This window comes from Polypterus senegalus, chromosome 2 (assembly GCF_016835505.1).
Source record: "Polypterus senegalus isolate Bchr_013 chromosome 2, ASM1683550v1, whole genome shotgun sequence".
NCBI classification, from domain to species: Eukaryota; Metazoa; Chordata; class Cladistia; order Polypteriformes; family Polypteridae; genus Polypterus; species Polypterus senegalus.
Window position 1 is genome coordinate 78,612,212 of NC_053155.1, and position 19,741 is coordinate 78,631,952.

The 19,741-nt window shown below is 36.6% G+C and overlaps 2 protein-coding genes across 4 annotated transcripts in view; both read right to left on the reverse strand.

Annotated features, from left to right (window-relative positions):
• The window catches only part of LOC120523080 (homeobox protein PKNOX1-like), a 68,457-nt gene extending 57,689 nt beyond the window's left edge, over positions 1 to 10,768 (reverse strand). For all 3 annotated transcript variants that reach the window (XM_039744046.1, XM_039744048.1, XM_039744047.1), the window contains exon 1: positions 10,691 to 10,768. The gene's annotated coding sequence lies outside the window, so the exon portion shown is untranslated. The remainder of the gene's footprint in view (positions 1 to 10,690) is intronic.
• A 5,095-nt stretch (positions 10,769 to 15,863) lies between these two features.
• The window catches only part of ndufv3 (NADH:ubiquinone oxidoreductase subunit V3), a 14,819-nt gene continuing 10,941 nt past the window's right edge, over positions 15,864 to 19,741 (reverse strand). The window contains exon 3 of the mRNA XM_039744051.1: positions 15,864 to 16,435. Within this exon, the coding sequence (XP_039599985.1) occupies positions 16,275 to 16,435 (161 nt within the window). The 3' untranslated portion in view covers positions 15,864 to 16,274. The remainder of the gene's footprint in view (positions 16,436 to 19,741) is intronic.

Sequence of the window (19,741 nt, forward strand, 5' to 3'; positions counted from 1 at the left end):
CTTTTGGTCTACTTCTCTGTGTCAGGCAGCTCCTATTTAAGTGATTTCTTGATTGAAACGGGTGTGGCAGTAATCAGGCCTGGGGATGGCTACGGAAATTGAACTCAGGTGTGATACACCACAGTTAGGTTATTTTTTAACAAGGGGGCAATTACTTTTTCACACGGGGCCATGCAGGTTTGGATTTTTTTTCTCCCTAAATAATAAAAACCATCATTTAAAAACTGAATTTTGTGTTTACTTGTGTTATATTTGACAAATGGTTAAATGTGTTTGATGATCAGAAACATTTTGTGAGACAAACATGCAAAAGAATAAGAAATTAGGAAGGGGGCAAATAGTTTTTCACACCACTGTATATATATATATAATTTGATACTATCCATATGTATGGTGGTTGCGTCAATATCCCGTATGTATGGTGTTCGCGTCAATACCCCGACTCAATACAAGTTAGAACCATGCAATGGGACTCTGCCTCTGTAGTTAGAACATAACGTGGCAAACACGGACGCAGTATTGCATGATTGGCTAAGAATGTTCGAATGCTTCAGTGACGCCGCTGGACGGCCGAGTATAGTAAGTCGGAGTTGGTTCGAGCAGATAACAGTACACAGAATGTACTTTCCAGGACTAACATCGTCGACTCACTTAAACCCTTCGACAGCTCCGGAACCGTAAGTAATTTAAAACGTAATTTAAAAATTTGTTTGCCAGAAAAAAAATCAAATGAGGTGCACCAAAGAGCTGATATACATATATATAGGCATCAGAATAGCACACAAACCCACAAACAATCTGCACACGGTCCTCTTCAATTCTATACACAAGAAATCGACAGCAGAAACAAGAAACACAGTTTATAGCATTCCATGCAGTTCTTGCCCAGCAGTATACATAGGACAAACGTCAAAAAGAATTTGCAACATGTATACGAGAACATCGCAACGCCATCAGATGAAAGGACTCACGATCATTGATCTATATGCACACAAAATCAACAGCACATACATTTTACTGGGACAATCTACAAGTAAAATTTAAACCCAGTACTAAAAGTGCCAGGGAGCTGGCTGAATGTTGGCTATCAAATGAGAACGCCATCAACAGACACTTGGACATAAATCCAGTGTAAGCAAACTTAAAAAGAACATGTTCATAATAAATAAAACTTTACAACCAATACCCCCCCCCTCCTGATCACACTGACTTAGCCACCTCCCCGCCCACGTCATTTTTTGCTATATATTGCCTTTGATCCTTGTAAGTTTAAGCTTTATCCTCTGATATAGACCACTGGCAGGGGTTGAAAGCTCAGGAATAAAAACTACTTTATGATACGTGATTCAATTTCTTCCTTTGTGGATCTCCAGCTGCAAATATATATATTGTGATATATGGCCGGCCGTTCATCCCAGCCAATACCCCCACACCGCCAGGTGGAGCTCTCCCTGCAGCATGGAGGTGCCCTGAATGCCAGCAGGGCATCATGGACACTGGAGTGTTTATTCCCAGCCCTTCTGGATACCATGGGGGCCTCTAGAGGACGCTGCAGGGAGGAACAGAGTATTTGCCTTGCACCCCAGAAGTATGTCTGAGTCACATGGACAAGAGGAATGACGTGCTTCCGGGTTGAAGAAGAACGATATTTTTTTATCTGACCCGGAAGTGTTCCTAGTCATGTGGACAAAGAGAGCGAAACATTTCCGGTCAAGGACTATAAAGGATTGTGGGAAATCCTCAGACGACAAGCTGAGCTGGGTGGAAGGGTGGCAACGCGTCTGGGAGTGGTGGATTGTTTACTGATTGAGTATTATTGTGATTTATGAGTATTGTGGAGAGGAGGGTGCTTTGTGCACTGTGCAGTTAAAATAAAATAATAATTTGGACTTTTATCTGGTGTCTGGTGTATAGTCTGAGGGTTCAAGAAGACGATAGAGCCCTCTGTCACAATATTATATAAATATAATGAAGATTTAAATCCAACATTGCTGTATTTGCATTTCAAAGTTCCAGATTTCAGCCAGTGATCCATAATAACACCTTAGCCGTGAAGACAGATTAACAAGGGGCAGCCTTTTAGAAAGGATGCATGCATCCCCAGCAGGAAGGAGTTAAAGGACTGACCAGATGTGGGATGACATCAAAGTGAGTTTAGAAGAGAGACCTGTGTGGTGACCAAGATCAGCTGGACAGAATAAGAGAGTGTGTGAGAGACAGAGGTGTGACCACAGCAAGAAAACAGGAATGAAGTAGGAAGGAAAGGAATTGAAACAAAAGTTGTTAATATCTGCAAGAAAGTTAGACCATGTTCTTTGTGGTAGTAGTTTTAGAGCAATTTTGTCATGTGTCTTAAGTATATTAGTTAAGTAACACTGGCATTTTCTAGCAACCTTGAAAATTACAAACAAATGTTTATGTAAATGCATAACAGACTAACATTTTTGAATGATTTAAAAGTAATTTTATCCTGATGACTCTGACCTTGCTAACCGCTTGACTCATATTTGGGGAACCACTGGTGGTCTGCAGGCCACACTTTGAAAAACACTACACTAAAGCGACATACAGTAGCTAACAAACCAGAACAATGTATTTGCATATATTTACTGTAAACCCAAGTAGACTTTTGAAACAGCATTTTTGAAAGGAGGAAGATCTTGAAATTCTGGAATTTGGTGGTCACACACTATGTTGAGTAACAATATTGTGCTTAGTGAGCACAAACTAGGGTTATATTGCCACAAAATTAGACTTAAACATCTAGGATAATAGTAAATTTTACAAAAATCAAGCTCAAAATATAAAAAAAATGAGAAGATCCAGCTAAAGATGTGAAAATACCACTATATCTCAAATATATGATTAAATACCATTGTATCCAATTTTATATGAGTGTGACATGATAATATAGTGGTATAATACTAATGTTTTACAACTCTTGGAGCCTGGATTTAATTACAGGTCAGGTCACTGTCTGTGTGTAGTTAGCATGTTGTTATTGTGTATTTTAACAATTACTGTGTTTTTTTCGTTTTCATAGACATTACAATTAGATTAAACTAGTCACCTCAAGGTTGTACGGTTGTGATTTTTGTGCATCATATCCAGTACTGAGCAGTCCCTGGGGAGGTGGCTTTTATCATCCAACATGATTTAAGGTTATGGTGAAAGCGAACTTCCATGTCAAGAGACCCTTTAAGGTCATACTTCCTGACCCTTGCCTGAATCTGATGGTCTATAAATAATAGTCTCATTGTAGATTTCAAGAGGAAGACAGACAAATTTTGATCTATAATCAGCAAAGATATGAATTTAACTGGATTCTTAAAAACTGTCTCTCAAGCACAAAAAAACCCATCTTGCTCAGTTGTTTTCAAGATCTCCAACAACTTGTGTGAAAGCCTGTACATTAGCTAACCTACAGCAGCTTTGAATTTTTTACATCCTTTCAGTAAATCATCCCTGCCTCTATCTACATCTGTTGCTCTACTGGTTAGCTTTCTTGAAGGTTAATAAGTAATTTCTCCAAAAACTTTGTGTGTTGGCAAAGACAGTGGTTTTATTTTGGACCATGTTTTTACAAACTCCACTCCTGGACCTTGTCTGATAGTAAAATCGAAAATGAAAAGCAAGTGATGAAAACAAATGTTTTAATGTTGTTGAGAAATGTATGTTGCCATAGTATATTAATTGTATAACAAGCCAAGTGTGCTTATTTTGCTGAGGGCAACAGCAAGTAAAAATTCCAGTTTACTAATTAAAAAAAAATAAAAACAGAAAAAAAACAAACAAAGAAGCTAAATATCAAATTTTCACTGCCTCAGGGTAGGTTGCATGTTTGACAGGGAGCTTGACAAAACAAAAAAAAAATAATGAGAGACAGTCATACAACTTTGAAGTGTGCGAAGCACCACGCGGGAAGCATATCGTATATATCATTGAGGAGTTTTATTTAATACGTAATATGTGCTCTGATTGGGGATCTTCTCAGCCATCTGCCAATAGCGTCCCTTGTATGAAATCAACTGGGCAAACAAACTGAGGAAGCATGTACCATAAATTAAAAGACTCATTGTCTGCAGAAATCCGCAAACCAGCGAAAAATCCGTGATATATATTTAGATATGCTTACATTTAAAATCCGCAATGGAGTGAAGCCACGAAAGTCGAAGCGCGATAGAGCGAGGGATCACTGTATTGCAAAAGAAAAATGAAAACAGTACTTCTAAAATACAAGGACAGAAATTAAAAAAAAAAAAACTATTAAAGAGAAAACAAATGAATTTAACACAAGCAAAACATATACTATACGTTTCCAAATAACACAAGACAGTTTGGGTAAGAAACAGGCAGCAAATGAGAAGGGTGATGCATGGGTGGAGAAATTATTACAGGATAAGCAAGTATTGTTATATCGGGTTGAATAATTCTTTTTCACCTCTAACTTTCTTACAGTATTAATTATTTGTTCATAACCTTTTTTAATAAACAAAATAAAATATTTACAGCAAAACAAAGATCTAAAAATGTACAGTACATACTTTTTGGCTTTATTAATCCACACACTCAACTGACACATAAAACAGGTTAAAATAAGGAATCGTAAGATAAATGTCTGATCATGCATGGTTCATTTATCCATTATCAAATTCATTTTATCAAAATATAAGTATCATAGGGCCAGAAAGAGTCCCAACACATTCAGAAGCAACACAAGAACCATTCATGAATGGGATCCAATTCCATCTCTGGGATAATTTAGGCATATGCCTACATTCACATATACCATTGTAGTTTAGATATACCAATTAACCTAAATCAGAGTGACCAAACATCCCCTCCACCCTTTTTTATAAGGGGTCTAAAACAGTGTTTCTTAAACTGTGTTCCAGGGAACCATAGAGTTCCTTGAAACCTTAGAGCAATTCTATGAGCCATCAGTCATAATGCTTTGTAGCTACTGGAAAAATTAGAGGTGACCAACGAATAGTCAGAACTTGAAGCGACAATGATTGTTCCTCTTGCTGCACTGATCTGAGATCATGAAAACCAGAAAGCAGGGGTTCCCCTGTCTGTCATGATAGTTAACAAGTGTCTCTGTTGTTAGATGCATGCAATGTTGAATTTGTAATTGTGCCATCTAGTTATACATATTAACTAACCTGAACTTATTAATAATATGATTTATTTATAATACTATTTATTTATTTTTTACCAATACAAGTAAACAATTCGAGTTGAATTTCTTAATTTGTTGTTATTTTATGTGGGTGTTTGCTGGTTTTTGCAATGTCAGATTTTTAAACAGACTTGATGATCTCAGAGCAGAAATAATTATATTCCAATCAAACAAAAACATTGTGCAGTTCTTTAAAGATGTGGATTTGAACATGAAGTTATATTACCTTGCAGACATACATTGGATTATGAGAAAGTTTTAGTTATCTCTTTAAGAAACACATTAAAACAACATTTGACAGTTCTAATAAAACAAAAGACCCAAAGAAAACAGTTAAACTTAAGATACAAAGAATTGCCAATAATTTCCTTGATAACTTCAAAACTTAACTGACCAAATAAATCAGACAGAAATAAGAAATGAAGATAACAATTGTAACCAAATAAAATTTATTGTGATCAGTCATTTACAACATGTCATTAGTTAAATTTGAAGACTATTTTCCTGAAAGTCAGGATTCAATGGAAGCTTATTTTGTGGATTCTGGATCCATTTAGACTTGATGAACAATTAAAGAATAATGCATCAAACAATGCAGAATATATGTTTTTCCTCAGATGTTCTGTCAAAAAATTTGAATACTAGTTTACTTCTTGATAGGTAAAAAAAAATTACAGTGAATGTGGATTTTTAAGTCAATATGAATTTAAGACCCTATTCCAGTTTGCTTCTACATGTTTATGAGAAAGTAGTGTCACTGCCACAAAAATATATTAAAATAAACAAATATAAATATTTTCTTGATTAAAATATTTTTTACGTAACTAAATACTTTTGTAATTTCCTTTTGATTTACACTTTCATATGGGTTCCACTGATCAAACATTTTTTGTATAGGGCTCTGCAGTTTAAGAAACACTGGTCTAAAAAAAAATGGGCCAAGACAAGATTTATAAAATGTCAAACAAAATATCTGGGATTTTGATTTACCTGTTACTCAGACTATTCAAACAACCACAAGCTTACATATTTCAATCAATTTGATGCACTACTAGGAAATGGTTTTGAAGCTACATGCTGCATAACTTGTTATTTTGTGTACTGCATAGCAGATTGTGGATGGGTCTGCTTAAAGAAAACCTTGCATTACAGTTTGAATCAGTTGACAGCTAGTATGACAGGGCAAAGTCATATTACTATTAGACACCAAATCATAAATACAAAAGCTGTCCCAATGAAAATGTATATTTTCAGATGTATAACAAAATGTAATAAGTGCAGAGCTGAATGTACAATTGGTGGCATGTAGGTGTTAGTAAAAAAAAAAATATATAGACACTAGAAGCTCATGCTTACTATATAAAGTAGAAATATTTTGTTCAGGAAAACAGCTTGTCAACAAAAGTGACAGATTATTTATGAGACTAGGTCAAACAGAGGACCTAGAGCTATAGCTTCAGCAAAGAGCATTTTGGCATTTCATATGATTAAGCACAAAGTTAGCTACAGATCAACAAATTGTATATCTGCCTTGATAAAGAAGCATTCCCAGATTCCAAAAATTCCTGAAATTTGTCATGTGTGTGCCCCAAATTGCGCGTTTTGTGGCATTATAACCATTGGCACAATCACTGGGCAGTCAAAATATTTACAGTCATAGTTCAGTATTTTGATTGGAAGAAAGTGCTCAAGAAAAATGAATCAAATTAATAAGAATAGCTTAGGGGGCTGGACCTGAATGTGTATGTAAAAAGAATGTGTACTCTGAAAAGTTGGATGGCTGAATAGATCAGACATACTGTTTGCTTTTTATTAAGGAATAAAATAACAAATATCAAATAAACAATCCAGGTTAGGAGTGTTGTCTAGTAGGAAAGGTGTTAAAATATTCTTGCTAGCTCAATCCCCACAAGTAACTCACTATACTAGAACATTAGAACAATCTAAACGAGAATAGGCCATTCAGCACATCTTTTGCTTAAACTGAAAAGACCCCACTCTTTTAATCTTTCTTCATAATTCATCCCTTGTAGCCCTGGAATCAGCCTAGCCCTACACACTCTTCTCTGAACTTTTTCTAGTGCTGCTATATCCTTTTTGTAGCCTAGAAACCAAAATTGCACACAGTAATCCAGATGAGGCCTCACCAGTGCATTATAAAGCTTGAGCATAACTTCTTCGGACTTGTACTCTACACATTGTGCTGTACTGTATAACCAAACATAAAGTGGACAGAGCACATGCAAGACTTCCATTGGTGGCTTTCTCAAATTTAGTGCCATTAGCAGTCTTCTTTAACAATGTATGTAGACTAAGATGCCACTCAGCCCCATTCAAGATACAGTAATGTGTTATACTTGATGCACTCCCGATACTGATCTGCTTTTTTTTTTTTTAAATTCACTGTAGATAGATAGATAGATAGATACTTTATTAATCCCAAGGGGAAATTCACATAATCCAGCAGCAGTATACTGATAAAGTATGTTTAAAGGAATACTCCACCCAAAATGATATTTTGTATATCTTACTTACTCCATGTAGGTTATAGTTGTGGCTGAGATGAAAATTTAATGTTTTGTTATGTTTTCATGCAGAATAATGAGAAGAAAATATGATATAATAGAAGCCAATGATGACCAATGCTGTGTAACTGCAAATTATGTGAAAAAAGTCGATGGCATAAAGAAAACAAAAACTCATGTTACTTCTATTACATAACTCACATGTTAGTAATCGATTCATATTCTCAAAATGTGCTAAATGCACACCTCACTTTTTTTGCTAAAATATTGATAAATATTTATTTTCAGAATAATCAGCGTGCATCATAAACTGAAGATTAAAGCCTTAATGGGCTGACTTTCTGAATTGTGGAAAGGACTGTAGATCAACAAACAATTTGAGACCCAGGCTATGAAGGTCTAATTTCCTGTTTATGATACAAAATGTGAATTATACAACACAAGAACTGTAATACTTTCTTTTGCCATTGTTTTTTTTTTACATTGTTTTCAGTTGTGTAACGTCTATCATATAATAATGGCCAGTAGTGGCAAAGTTTTTTTTGTTCTATATTCCGAACAAAAACATAAGATTACATTTTTTTTTTCTCAGACACCACTACAAATTACAGTGGGTAAGTAACATATAAAAAAATAATTTTTTGGGTAAATAATCCTTCAAAGGACAAAGGAGCGAATGGTACTAGACTTGAATCTCATTGTTAACTTTGCTTGAATTGAAAGTGCAAAAGCGGGATTAAAAAGAAGCTATAATAGCCTGAAAGCTCTGTCTCTAAACTGGAAAATTCATGTTGCACACATACACACCCAAGGGTAAACCTTGAACACTGCAGGGCCAATTGAACTAACTACAAGAACAGAAAACTGTCTTGTAGCACCTGGCACAAAGACAATCTCATATCCTACAAAAAACAATATTTTTCTAGGTAAAAAAAAAAAAACATTAATATGAATATAATGAATTAAAAATAAAAATCTTAGGAAGACAAACTTAAGTGCTGTTACAAAACATTCAATAGTAAGTAAAATTGCTGAGGGAAGCTTATTTTACACTAATGATTGTCGACATGAGATTGATTCATTTTTGTTGAACGACTCTACTAGTGTAACACATGAATCGATTTGTGAGCATGAACAAATCAATTCAATGGTGCTCAAAGGGAGTGCTAAAGTGCACGAGTGTCCTTCGTTTCGCTTGCTGGTAGATATTTAATCCACATGTGCAATACCGACCTGAATCACGAGTCTCCTCCACTCATTTGATTTGTGAACGGGTCACTACTTGTGAACCAGTCCAACGATTTCTGTTCATTTGATTAGTGTACGAGTACTTCCCGAGAACCAGGCCTGTGATTCATATTAATCTGACATGTGAACGAATCCTTACAAGTTGCACAATTCTCATTAACTTAAGATTCTTTAATGAAACGTCCTATTTAAAATACGGACCTTAAATGTGTTACGATGCTTTGAGTACAGAAACAAGACAATGGCATCAAGTTAAAGATATAATTAAATATTTATATATAATTAATGTTACATTCATAGATAATTAACAATTTATATAAACCAATATATTTATATATGTATGTATATCTCAAAATAACGTACAAATTATTAAATTATATTTGTGTGATGCAATCATTGGGGAACCCAGAACTTCCGATACACACCGGAGTCTAAATGAATCAAACGAGTCAAAAGAATCGATTCACTTAAACAAGTAGTTTGAAAGAATCAAATCAGTAAAGTGAATCGAAAAGGCAACCACTATTTTGCAAAACATTTAGTTGGGCTTTTAATTAGGAAACACAACTGGTTCCAGATTTCATTCCATCTGTTTTCAGACTTTTTGTTATTTTGGGGAGCAGACTAAAACATCACCCCATCCATCTACAGTTATGTTTTGACCTGATATGTTCAGGGCCCGGTGAGCCGGTGCCAATTTGGTGTTATTATGAGTAAGTCTGGATTCAGCCTCTTAATCGCCAAACACACCGTATAAATTAAGTTTGCTACTTTGTCCTATTATTTATGTATGCATTTTAATTTCGCCATGAGATTAATAGTTTTATCTAATCTAATCTATATCAATAACACTACGCCTAAAATATCGATAAATATAAGCCCAAAATTCCCCATAAACAGGCATAGTTAACTTCTTATGGTGATATTTCAGGCGTATTAGTAAACAGAGGAGATTAAAGGTATTTAAGATCAATTTAATACTGAATTAATTCCTTTGCAAAAGAGCGGCATGTGCTTGCTGCACTATTTCTATTTTTTTTTTTTTTTGCTTGTCGGTACTGTTAGTAAGAAACATTAGTGTGTTTGCAATGTGCCATTTATTACGTGGTCAAAAAAGTTTGACGCTGCAAGCAAATCTTCATAGACATCTGCATCCGCAACGCATCACTCTAGTAATGGACGGAAAACGACAAGCAGCTGTCCAGCTTTTTACTAAGTCCCTCCTACTTCTTAATGCAGCCGTGTCTTGCTGCTCTACGACGCAATGGCGCCATGTTACTAAAAAAGAAGTATGTCAGTTTGCCAAATAACGTACATCATCTTGTGAGAAGATAATATTCATTAATCCGTCTAGGTTCGCGGTTTTTGTATTTTATACTCTCGGGGAAAAAAAACGTCGACGGTGTAGCGCCTGTATATGAAGCAAAATGCCCCCCTTCCCCCACCCATCCTCAGTCGAGCGCTGCACAGTTGCCTTTCCCTCCCTCCCCAATCGCGCAAAAGAAAGGGCCGCATTCGCTCAGTGGCTTTTCCAGAAATGTCCTCTTTCAAAAAGCCATTCCAACCGACATGTTCACTTCAGCAAACGTTTGATTTTTTGGTGGTTTTTAATCAAACGCCACTACAAGTGTACAGCTTAATTTCCCAGATAAGCTCTAGGTGAGGCCGCCTGCATTTTTTGAGATTGTTTTGATTGATTGGGAACGGAAAAAGAAGATTTTGAGTGACAGCTTACCTGAGTGCCAATCTTCGTCACACTGACAAGCGGCTGCAGCAATCGGGACCCGCAGCTCCCGAGTTACGTCATCACGTAAGTGCACGTCGCTCACGGCTTTATCAATATTAATGTAGTGGGAGGAGTGTGACGTCAACTCGGATCTTGCCCGCACAGCAGGAGCTCAGAGTGGTTAGACTGGAGGATTGAGCGGATCAAGCTTTTATCCACATAACTTAGTAAATCCAGCCTTCAATGCTCCGTTCGAATAATTTAGAGCTGCAGTCGCAATATGATGTTTACATCTTAATAAGAAGGTATTGAAGACATATTTTTAAGGAACAAGGTTTATCCGTTCACATCCTAGTAGTGTATGGTGCATTATTGGAACATTAGTTTCACGACGAATAGTTTTTATGATCAAATAACGTGGAGATTTTAATATAGTTAATGCTTATTTTGCTTTACCCGTATATGTTGTCATATATGAACAGTTTAAGTCTATGGAACGGTTAATGTTTTGGTCAGATATTCAGTTATTTTGCCTTTTTTTCCAAACACATTAATTCATATTCTTTTGGACTGTTTTTTCCCATTATATGTTTATTGCAAGAGTTTGTCTCATTAGCATCAGGCGAAAACTTTGACCATATCCTACGGAGTACCCTAACATACACAGTCCTTCATTATCGGCCGTATGTCACATTTGTGTGAAATAGAAGAGCGCCAGACCTGTGAAGCAGCAACGCTTGAGAATGCGCTTGAACCTTCCATCCAGGTTCGATTTTGGTGCTGCGGAGAGCTGGAGTCATTTCTGAGAGTATCGTAAAAACGATCTAGGATGGTCAGTTTATTAGTCTAACACAGGGCACGTTCAAACGTGGACACCAATATAATAACCTAAGCAAGCACATCTGGAGCGTGGGAGGAAACCTGATACCCAGGGATGAATCAGCTGAGCTTGAAACCCAGTTTGCTAAAGACCATGGCAGCTGACTCATCCTGAAATAACTTATTTTTATTTGTACAATGCTGTCTGTGATTTTACCAGATACCTTTTAAGACTGTATGGTGGCTAGTACTAAATGTGATTTATAGCCCATAGACCTTTGCAAAACTGACCCTCTCCAAAATGACCACAAATGACAAATTTACAGTTAGCTTTGAACCATTAAAATTGATTAAAAAATCTTATAGATACTACCTATTATTTTCAACTCCCTTTTTACAGCAGAACAACAGAAAAGCCAAAAAAAAAAAAGGAAAAAAATGGAATTCTTAGAAAGCAGTATCTTTTATGGGTACTTTTGGTTTGTGGTGGAGTGGCTATAATAGCACAACAGTTCACAATTTATAATTCACTGCTGTTTTTATATCTGATATAGCAGGCACATGCAACCTATTCCAGTGGTCTGAGGACTGGTAGAAGCTAAATGTGGACACCATTGCATATCTAAAGAACTGTACAGTGAGGTGTCATGCAAGGTTGGTAAGCTGGAAATGTTTTGCTTGCCTTAAGTAAATGTGATGGCTTTTCAAAACACTAACCCCAATAAGGGCTACATGTTGCTTAAAGATGTAAGGATGGGTCTGGGTCTAATAATTTGATGTTGTAACTTGGTGTCCCTTAAATCAAAGGAAGTTGTTATTGGGTGTAGAAGCCACTCTTTGACGGGGCTTACAGCAGTATTAAATCAAGACTGAGCAAAAATTCTTTGGTGTAAGTCAGAGGTAGGCAAAGTCGTTCAAGGAAGACTGAAGTTTTTGATCTGCCCCAAATGCTTAATAAGAAGCACTTATTGCTCAAGTAACACTTCTGCTTCATTTTAATTGTCTTGCTTGTTAAGATTTTCAACACTTATTTTCTATGTTAGTTTTAAACAGTTGTATTCTGTTTTTAGTTGCTCCTTGATAGCAGTAATGCAAATCACAAAAAAACAGCATCTCTCCATTTCCAGTTACACCTGTGTGTATTTATCTTGCACTATTTGGTTTAATTAGATACTTAGAAGGAAAATGAAGAAAAAAAATGAAGGACTGAGAATTACTCATCCATTTTAGAATTCAGATCTTTTGGATGAAATCCTTAAAAAAGGGAAAAAAAATCTAGGATATGAGAATGACCTGACATGGCAGAGTTAAAGAACTGACAAGCCACGAAATTATATTCTTGGCAAGGGTTGTTGTCGAACTAATCAACAGGATTGGAACAAAAACCTGCAGCCACTGTGGCCCTCCAGAACTGACTTTGCCCGCCCCTGGTGTAAATCAAGTCTTGCATCGTAGGAAACAGAATGCTTTGCTTTGGTATGTGTGAATTAGACAAGGATGGCCTATACAGAAAAACCCAGTTACATAAGATTTGCTTTAACATCAGCACTTTATTTGACCAAAAGGGAAAATTTAGCTTTTTACAGAAGCCTAATAAATAAATAAATATTACAGCAACAACAACCCCCCTCTCAAATATACTCATTTGTATCATGTGTGGTTTATTTATAAAATAAAATAAAAGTTCCCTTGTGTTGTATATATCTTATCTTGGCTTTGTTCCATGTGTAAAGAAATAGAAGGATTGACAAGTTTCTTTTAGAGAACTGTAAATACATTAAACCAAGTAGTGTAATGGAAAGTAGCCCCTAGGGGGTTTGTCATATTTTTCCTTGAAAATATTTTGGAAATATTAAGTGAATAGGAAATAAAATAATTTTGGGCAAAATACCCTGCACTTCTTATCAAATGTTTCATGCCTCTGTACAGCAAAAATGGGACTGATATAAATGTATTTTTAACTTGTAAAAATATAGCCAACATGATAAAAAAATCACATTTTTGCACTTTAATGCCAAAAAATTTGTAATAAATAATGAAGCAAGTAGTACTGAAATACATGGCATTCATACAAACTACCATTTTCCCATTTCTAACTAGTCTATGTGGGATTAATGTGGAAATTCTTTGCAAACTTACAGGCAGAAAATGGTCTTCTTATGCCTCAACTATGTTGCTTTTACATATATAAATTCTCAAACTCACTTACTGCAGCTCACAGTCCTCAGGACTGAGCACATGGTTTGAAACTAACCATTGACCTGGTGGTAGCATATAGTTGCGCCAAAAATTATTAATGTTAAAACAAAAATTTGTTTTGAAGTTATTCATTTCTGAGAGTATAAACTAGTGAGAACAATTTCAAGTATGTATTGATTGATTTAATCACCACCATACAATTGCATGGTACCTTGAAGACCTTAGGTTTGATAAAAATAAGAATATTACAGAACAGTTCCCAAAAGTTGTGTGATCCTTTCTAAATGTGTAATGTGGTGGCAAAGAAACAGTAATGTGTATCAAGTGGATCACCTGAAATGCACCTGCAAAGTTGATAAGGAACTGCATATTAATTCAGGCGCAAGCTTTTAATGCATTGCACTGTGAATTGTTTTGTGCTCAGAACTTAAAAGCAAAAAAAGGATGAAATGCGAAGGCCTGTTGATTCCATGGCTATTTCCTATATGTCCACTTGTTCTACCTAGCAGAACATGAATGAAGACTCTGAACATATAAACTATTCCTCCCACACCCCAATGATGTAAAAGTTAACTCACTCATAATCCCTATACAACCCAACAAAGTTTAAGAAATTTTGCAAAGGATGGGGAAGAACTGCAGACTCCAGATGTGTATATCTGAACACAGACCTGTCCACACAAACTCAAAGTAATCATGGGTTCATCTACAGGGTGGATCTAATGGCCGGGGCACAGAGTTTTGATGAATTACTGTCTTAATAATGAAGCAATCCAAACAAAATAAAGATCACAGTACTGTATTCCTGGATAAATGCACAAATGAGTGAGGCATGGTGCTTTTTTCAAATTATTTGTGAATGAACTGTATGACAGTGAGATCAGTGAATGTTATTTCCAGCAAGATGAGGCAACCTGTCACACATCAGCTCGCAGCACTGCACAAATGTAATTTTTAAAATTAATTAATTAATTAAGGCCAAAAAGTTCCATGTTGGTCTCATCAGACCAGAGAATCTTATTTCTCACCATCTCAGAGTCCTTCAGGTGTCTTTTAGCAAACTCCAAGATAGAACTTTTTGTCTTAATTCTAAGCGGTATGTGTGGAGACAACCAGGCACTGCTCATCACTTGTCCAATACAGTCCCCACAGTGAAGCATGGCAGTGGCAGCATCATGCTGTGGGGGTGTTTTTCAGCTGCAGGGACAGGACGACTGGTTGCAATTGAGGGAAAGATGAATGCGGCCAAGTACAGGGATATCCTGGACAAAAACCTTCTCCAGAGTGCTAAGGACCTCAGACTGGGCTGAAGGTTTACCTTCCAACAAGACAATGACCCTAAGCACACAGCTAAAATAACGAAGGAGTGGCTACACAACAACTCTGTGACTGTTCTTGAATGGCCCAGCCAGATCCCTGACTTAAACCCAATTGAGTATCTCTGGAGAGACCTAAAAATGGCTGTCCACCAACGTTTACCATCCAACCTGACAGAACTGGAGAGGATCCCCAAATCCAGGTGTGAAAAACTTGTTGCATCTTTCCCAAGAAGACTCATGGCTGTATTAGTTCAAAAAGGTGCTTCTACTAAATACTGAGCAAAGGGTCTGAATACTTGGGACCATGTGATATTTCAGTTTTTCTTTCTTAATAAATATGCAACAATTTCAAAAAATCTTTTTTTGTCTGTCAATATGGGGTGCTGTGTGTACATTAATGAGGGAAAAAATTAATTTAAATGATTTTAGCAAATGGCTGCAATATAACAAAGAGTGAAAAATTGAAGGGGGTCTGAATAGTTTCCGTATCCACTGTATATATATCTATATATATCTATATATATATATATTTATATACTGTATCTATCTATATCTATAGAGAGAGAGAGAGAGAGAGAAATGCTATTTGCATGCTGTTTATACAGTTTTTTTTGTGTGTGTCTTTTTGTTAGTACAGTATTGTTGTCAGCTATTCCCAGAAGACATGCAACTAAGAATTTCAGTGTACCTGTAGTATGTATACAGTATATACACATGCCAATAAACAAACTTAATGCTTCATGGCTCCAATTATAACAGGGTATTCAGTACATATACTATATATCTTTAGAACTAGACTAGAATGATACTGGATTATAATCAAATGTAATTCCAAACATATGGGATTGCTCAGACTGGTTTCAGACGAGTCTTTAATAAATGGTCATTGAACCAAAAGATGATGGGCCAGATATAAGCCTGCAGCAAATGCCTATATTAATATCCTGAAGATATGAAACATTCTTCACATACAGATAATTTCTAGAAGAACAAGATGCAGAAGTAATTACAAAATGCTAAGATAGTTCACAGAAAAGTAACAATCATGATAAAGTCAGATCACTGATTAAAGTCCAAGATTTCTCTCTATTTTAACATGAAATTAGATTGCTTTTACATGCAGTCATACATATAAGTGAATACAATAAAATGTTATTTATTATGAGTCAAATACTGTATTTAGCTAGTATTTTGGTACAAAATGTATTATTTCACCAAAACAATTTGCTTGAAGATTTTTTGTTTTTTTCCAGTGATTATTTTCTACCAGATATGGGCTGCGGCAGTCTGAGTTTAGCTAATTCAAGATCAAAGTCCACAAAGGTGTAGGTGCTATAATCATGATGTTGAAGATTCTTATAGGTTGAAATGTCAAAATCCATCTCTTTAGATTCTTCAATAGTGCTGGTTGGCACCTCTGTAAAAGAAAAGCCAATATAAGACTTTAGAAAACATGACTCCCACTCTGGTAAAATTGTTAAAAATCCTGTTAGTGCCACATGCATATAAGCGGAGGCAATGAAGGAAACAAAAAGGTGCATGAAAAGAAATATACTTTTACTTGCAATCAGACAAGCCAAGGAAATATGGTATTTTGCACAAATTCCTGGTAGTTTGATAGTACTGAGAGAAATACAGTAGAAATTATATATCAGGTGTTTTGTGTATGTTTATATAGTGTAAATATATATATATATATATATATATATATATATATATATATATATATATATATATATATATATATATATATATATATATACTACTCACCTAAAGGATTATTAGGAACACCATACTAATATGGTGTTTGACCCCCTTTTGCCTTCAGAACTGCCTTAATTCTACGTGGCATTGATTCAACAAGGTGCTGAAAGCATTCTTTACAAATGTTGGCCCATATTGATAGGATAGCATCTTGCAGTTGATGGAGATTTGTGGGATGCACATCCAGGGCACGAAGCTCCCATTCCACAACATCCCAAAGATGCTCTATTGGGTTGAGATCTGGTGACTGTGGGGGCCATTTTAGTACAGTGAACTCATTGTCATGTTCAAGAAACCAATTTGAAATCATTCGAGCTTTATAATGCTGGAAGTAGCCATCAGAGGATGGGTACATGGTGGTCATGAAGGGATGGACATGGTCAGAAACAATGCTCAGGTAGCCCGTGGCATTTAAACGATGCCCAATTGGCACTAAGGGGCAGAAAGTGTGCCAAGAAAACATCCCCCACACCATTACACCACCACCACCAGCCTGTACAGTGGTAACAAGGCATGATGGATCCATGTTCTCATTCTGTTTACGCCAAATTCTGACTCTACCATTTGAATGTCTCAACAGAAATCGAGACTCATCAGACCAGGCAACATTTTTCCAGTCTTCAACACTGCAAAAAATGCATACGTAAGAACTTGACAAAAAAACTTTAAATGAAGTTGTTTTGCTTTTACTAAGCAAAAATATCTGCCAATGGGATAAGCAAAATTTACTTGACAAGATTTCTTAAAGTATACTAAATACAAACCGGATTCCAAAAAAGTTGGGACACTATACAAATCGTGAATAAAAACTGAATGCAATGATGTGGAGGTGCCAACTTCTAATATTTTATTCAGAATAGAACATAAATCACGGAACAAAAGTTTAAACTGAGAAAATGTATCATTTTAAGGGAAAAATATGTTGATTCAGAATTTCATGGTGTCAACAAATCCCAAAAAAGTTGGGACAAGGCCATTTTCACCACTGTGTGGCATCTCCCCTTCTTCTTACAACACTCAACAGACGTCTGGGGACCGAGGAGACCAGTTTCTCAAGTTTAGAAATAGGAATGCTCTCCCATTCTTGTCTAATACAGGCCTCTAACTGTTCAATCGTCTTGGGCCTTCTTTGTCGCACCTTCCTCTTTATGATGCGCCAAATGTTCTCTATAGGTGAAAGATCTGGACTGCAGACTGGCCATTTCAGTACCCGGATCCTTCTCCCACGCAGCCATGATGTTGTGATTGATGCAGAATGTGGTCTGGCATTATCTTGTTGAAAAATGCAGGGTCTTCCCTGAAAGAGATGACGTCTGGATGGGAGCATATGTTGTTCTAGAACCTGAATATATTTTTCTGCATTGATGGTGCCTTTCCAGACATGCAAGCTGCCCATGCCACATGCACTCATGCAACCCCATACCATCAGAGATGCAGGCTTCTGAACTGAGCGTTGATAACAACTTGGGTTGTCCTTGTCCTCTTTGGTCCGGATGACATGGCGTCCCAGATTTCCAAAAAGAACTTGAATCGTGACTCGTCTGACCACAGAACAGTCTTCCATTTTGCCACACTCCATTTTAAATGATCCCTGGCCCAGTGAAACGCCTGAGCTTGTGGATCTTGCTTAGAAATGGCTTCTTCTTTGCACTGTAGAGTTTCAGCTGGCAACGGCGGATGGCACGGTGGATTGTGTTCACTGACAATGGTTTCTGGAAGTATTCCTGAGCCCATTCTGTGATTTCCTTTACAGTAGCATTCCTGTTTGTGGTGCAGTGTTGTTTAAGGGCCCGGAGATCACGGGCATCCAGTATGGTTTTACGGCCTTGACCCTTACACACAGAGATTGTTCCAGATTCTCTGAATCTTCGGATGATGTTATGCACAGTTGATGATTATAGATGCAAAGTCTTTGCGATTTTTCGCTGGGTAACACCTTTCTGATATTGCTCCACTATCTTTCTGCGCAACATTGTGGGAATTGGTGATCCTCTACCCATCTTGGCTTCTGAGAGACACTGCCACTCTGAGAAGCTCTTTTATACCCAATCATGTTGCCAATTGACCTAATTAGTGTTAATTGGTCTTCCAGCTCTTCGTTATGCTCAAATTTACTTTTTCCAGCCTCTTATTGCTACTTGTCCCCACTTTTTTGGGATTTGTTGACACCGTGAAATTTTGAATCAACATATTTTTCCTTTAAAATGATACATTTACTCGGATTAAATGTTTGATCTGTCATCTACGTCTATTACAAATAAAATATTGACATTTGCCATCTCCACATCATTGCATTCAGTTTTTATTCACAATTTGTTTTGTGTCCCAACTTTTTTGGAATCTGGTTTGTAATTGTAAATACAAGTTTTTTGGTATGTCAAGAATTCTTACAATAAGGAAAATAAGATTTCAAGTCATGATACAAATACTTTTGACTTGCTAAGATTTCATTTTTGCAGTGAACTGTCCAATTTTGGTGAGCTCGTGCAAATTGTAGCCTCTTTTTCCTATTTGTAGTGGAGATGAGTGGTACCCGGTGGGGTCTTCTGCTGTTGTAGCCCACCAGCCTCAAGGTTGTATGTGTTGTGGCTTCACAAATGCTTTGCTGCATACCTCGGTTGTAACGAGTGCTTATTTCAGTCACAGTTGCTCTTCTATCAGCTTGAATCAGTCGGCCCATTCTCCTCTGACCTCTAGCATCAACAAGGTATTTTCGCCCACAGGACTGCCGCATACTGGATGTTTTTCCCTTTTCACACCATTCTTTGTAAACCCTAGAAATGGTTGTGTGTGAAAATCCCAGTAACTGAGCAGATTGTGAAATACTCAGACTAGCCCGTCTGGCACCAACAACCATGCCACGCTCAAAATTGCTTAAATCACCTTTCTTTCCCATTCTGACATTCAGTTTGAAGTTCAGGAGATTGTCTTGACCAGGACCACACCCCTAAATGCACTG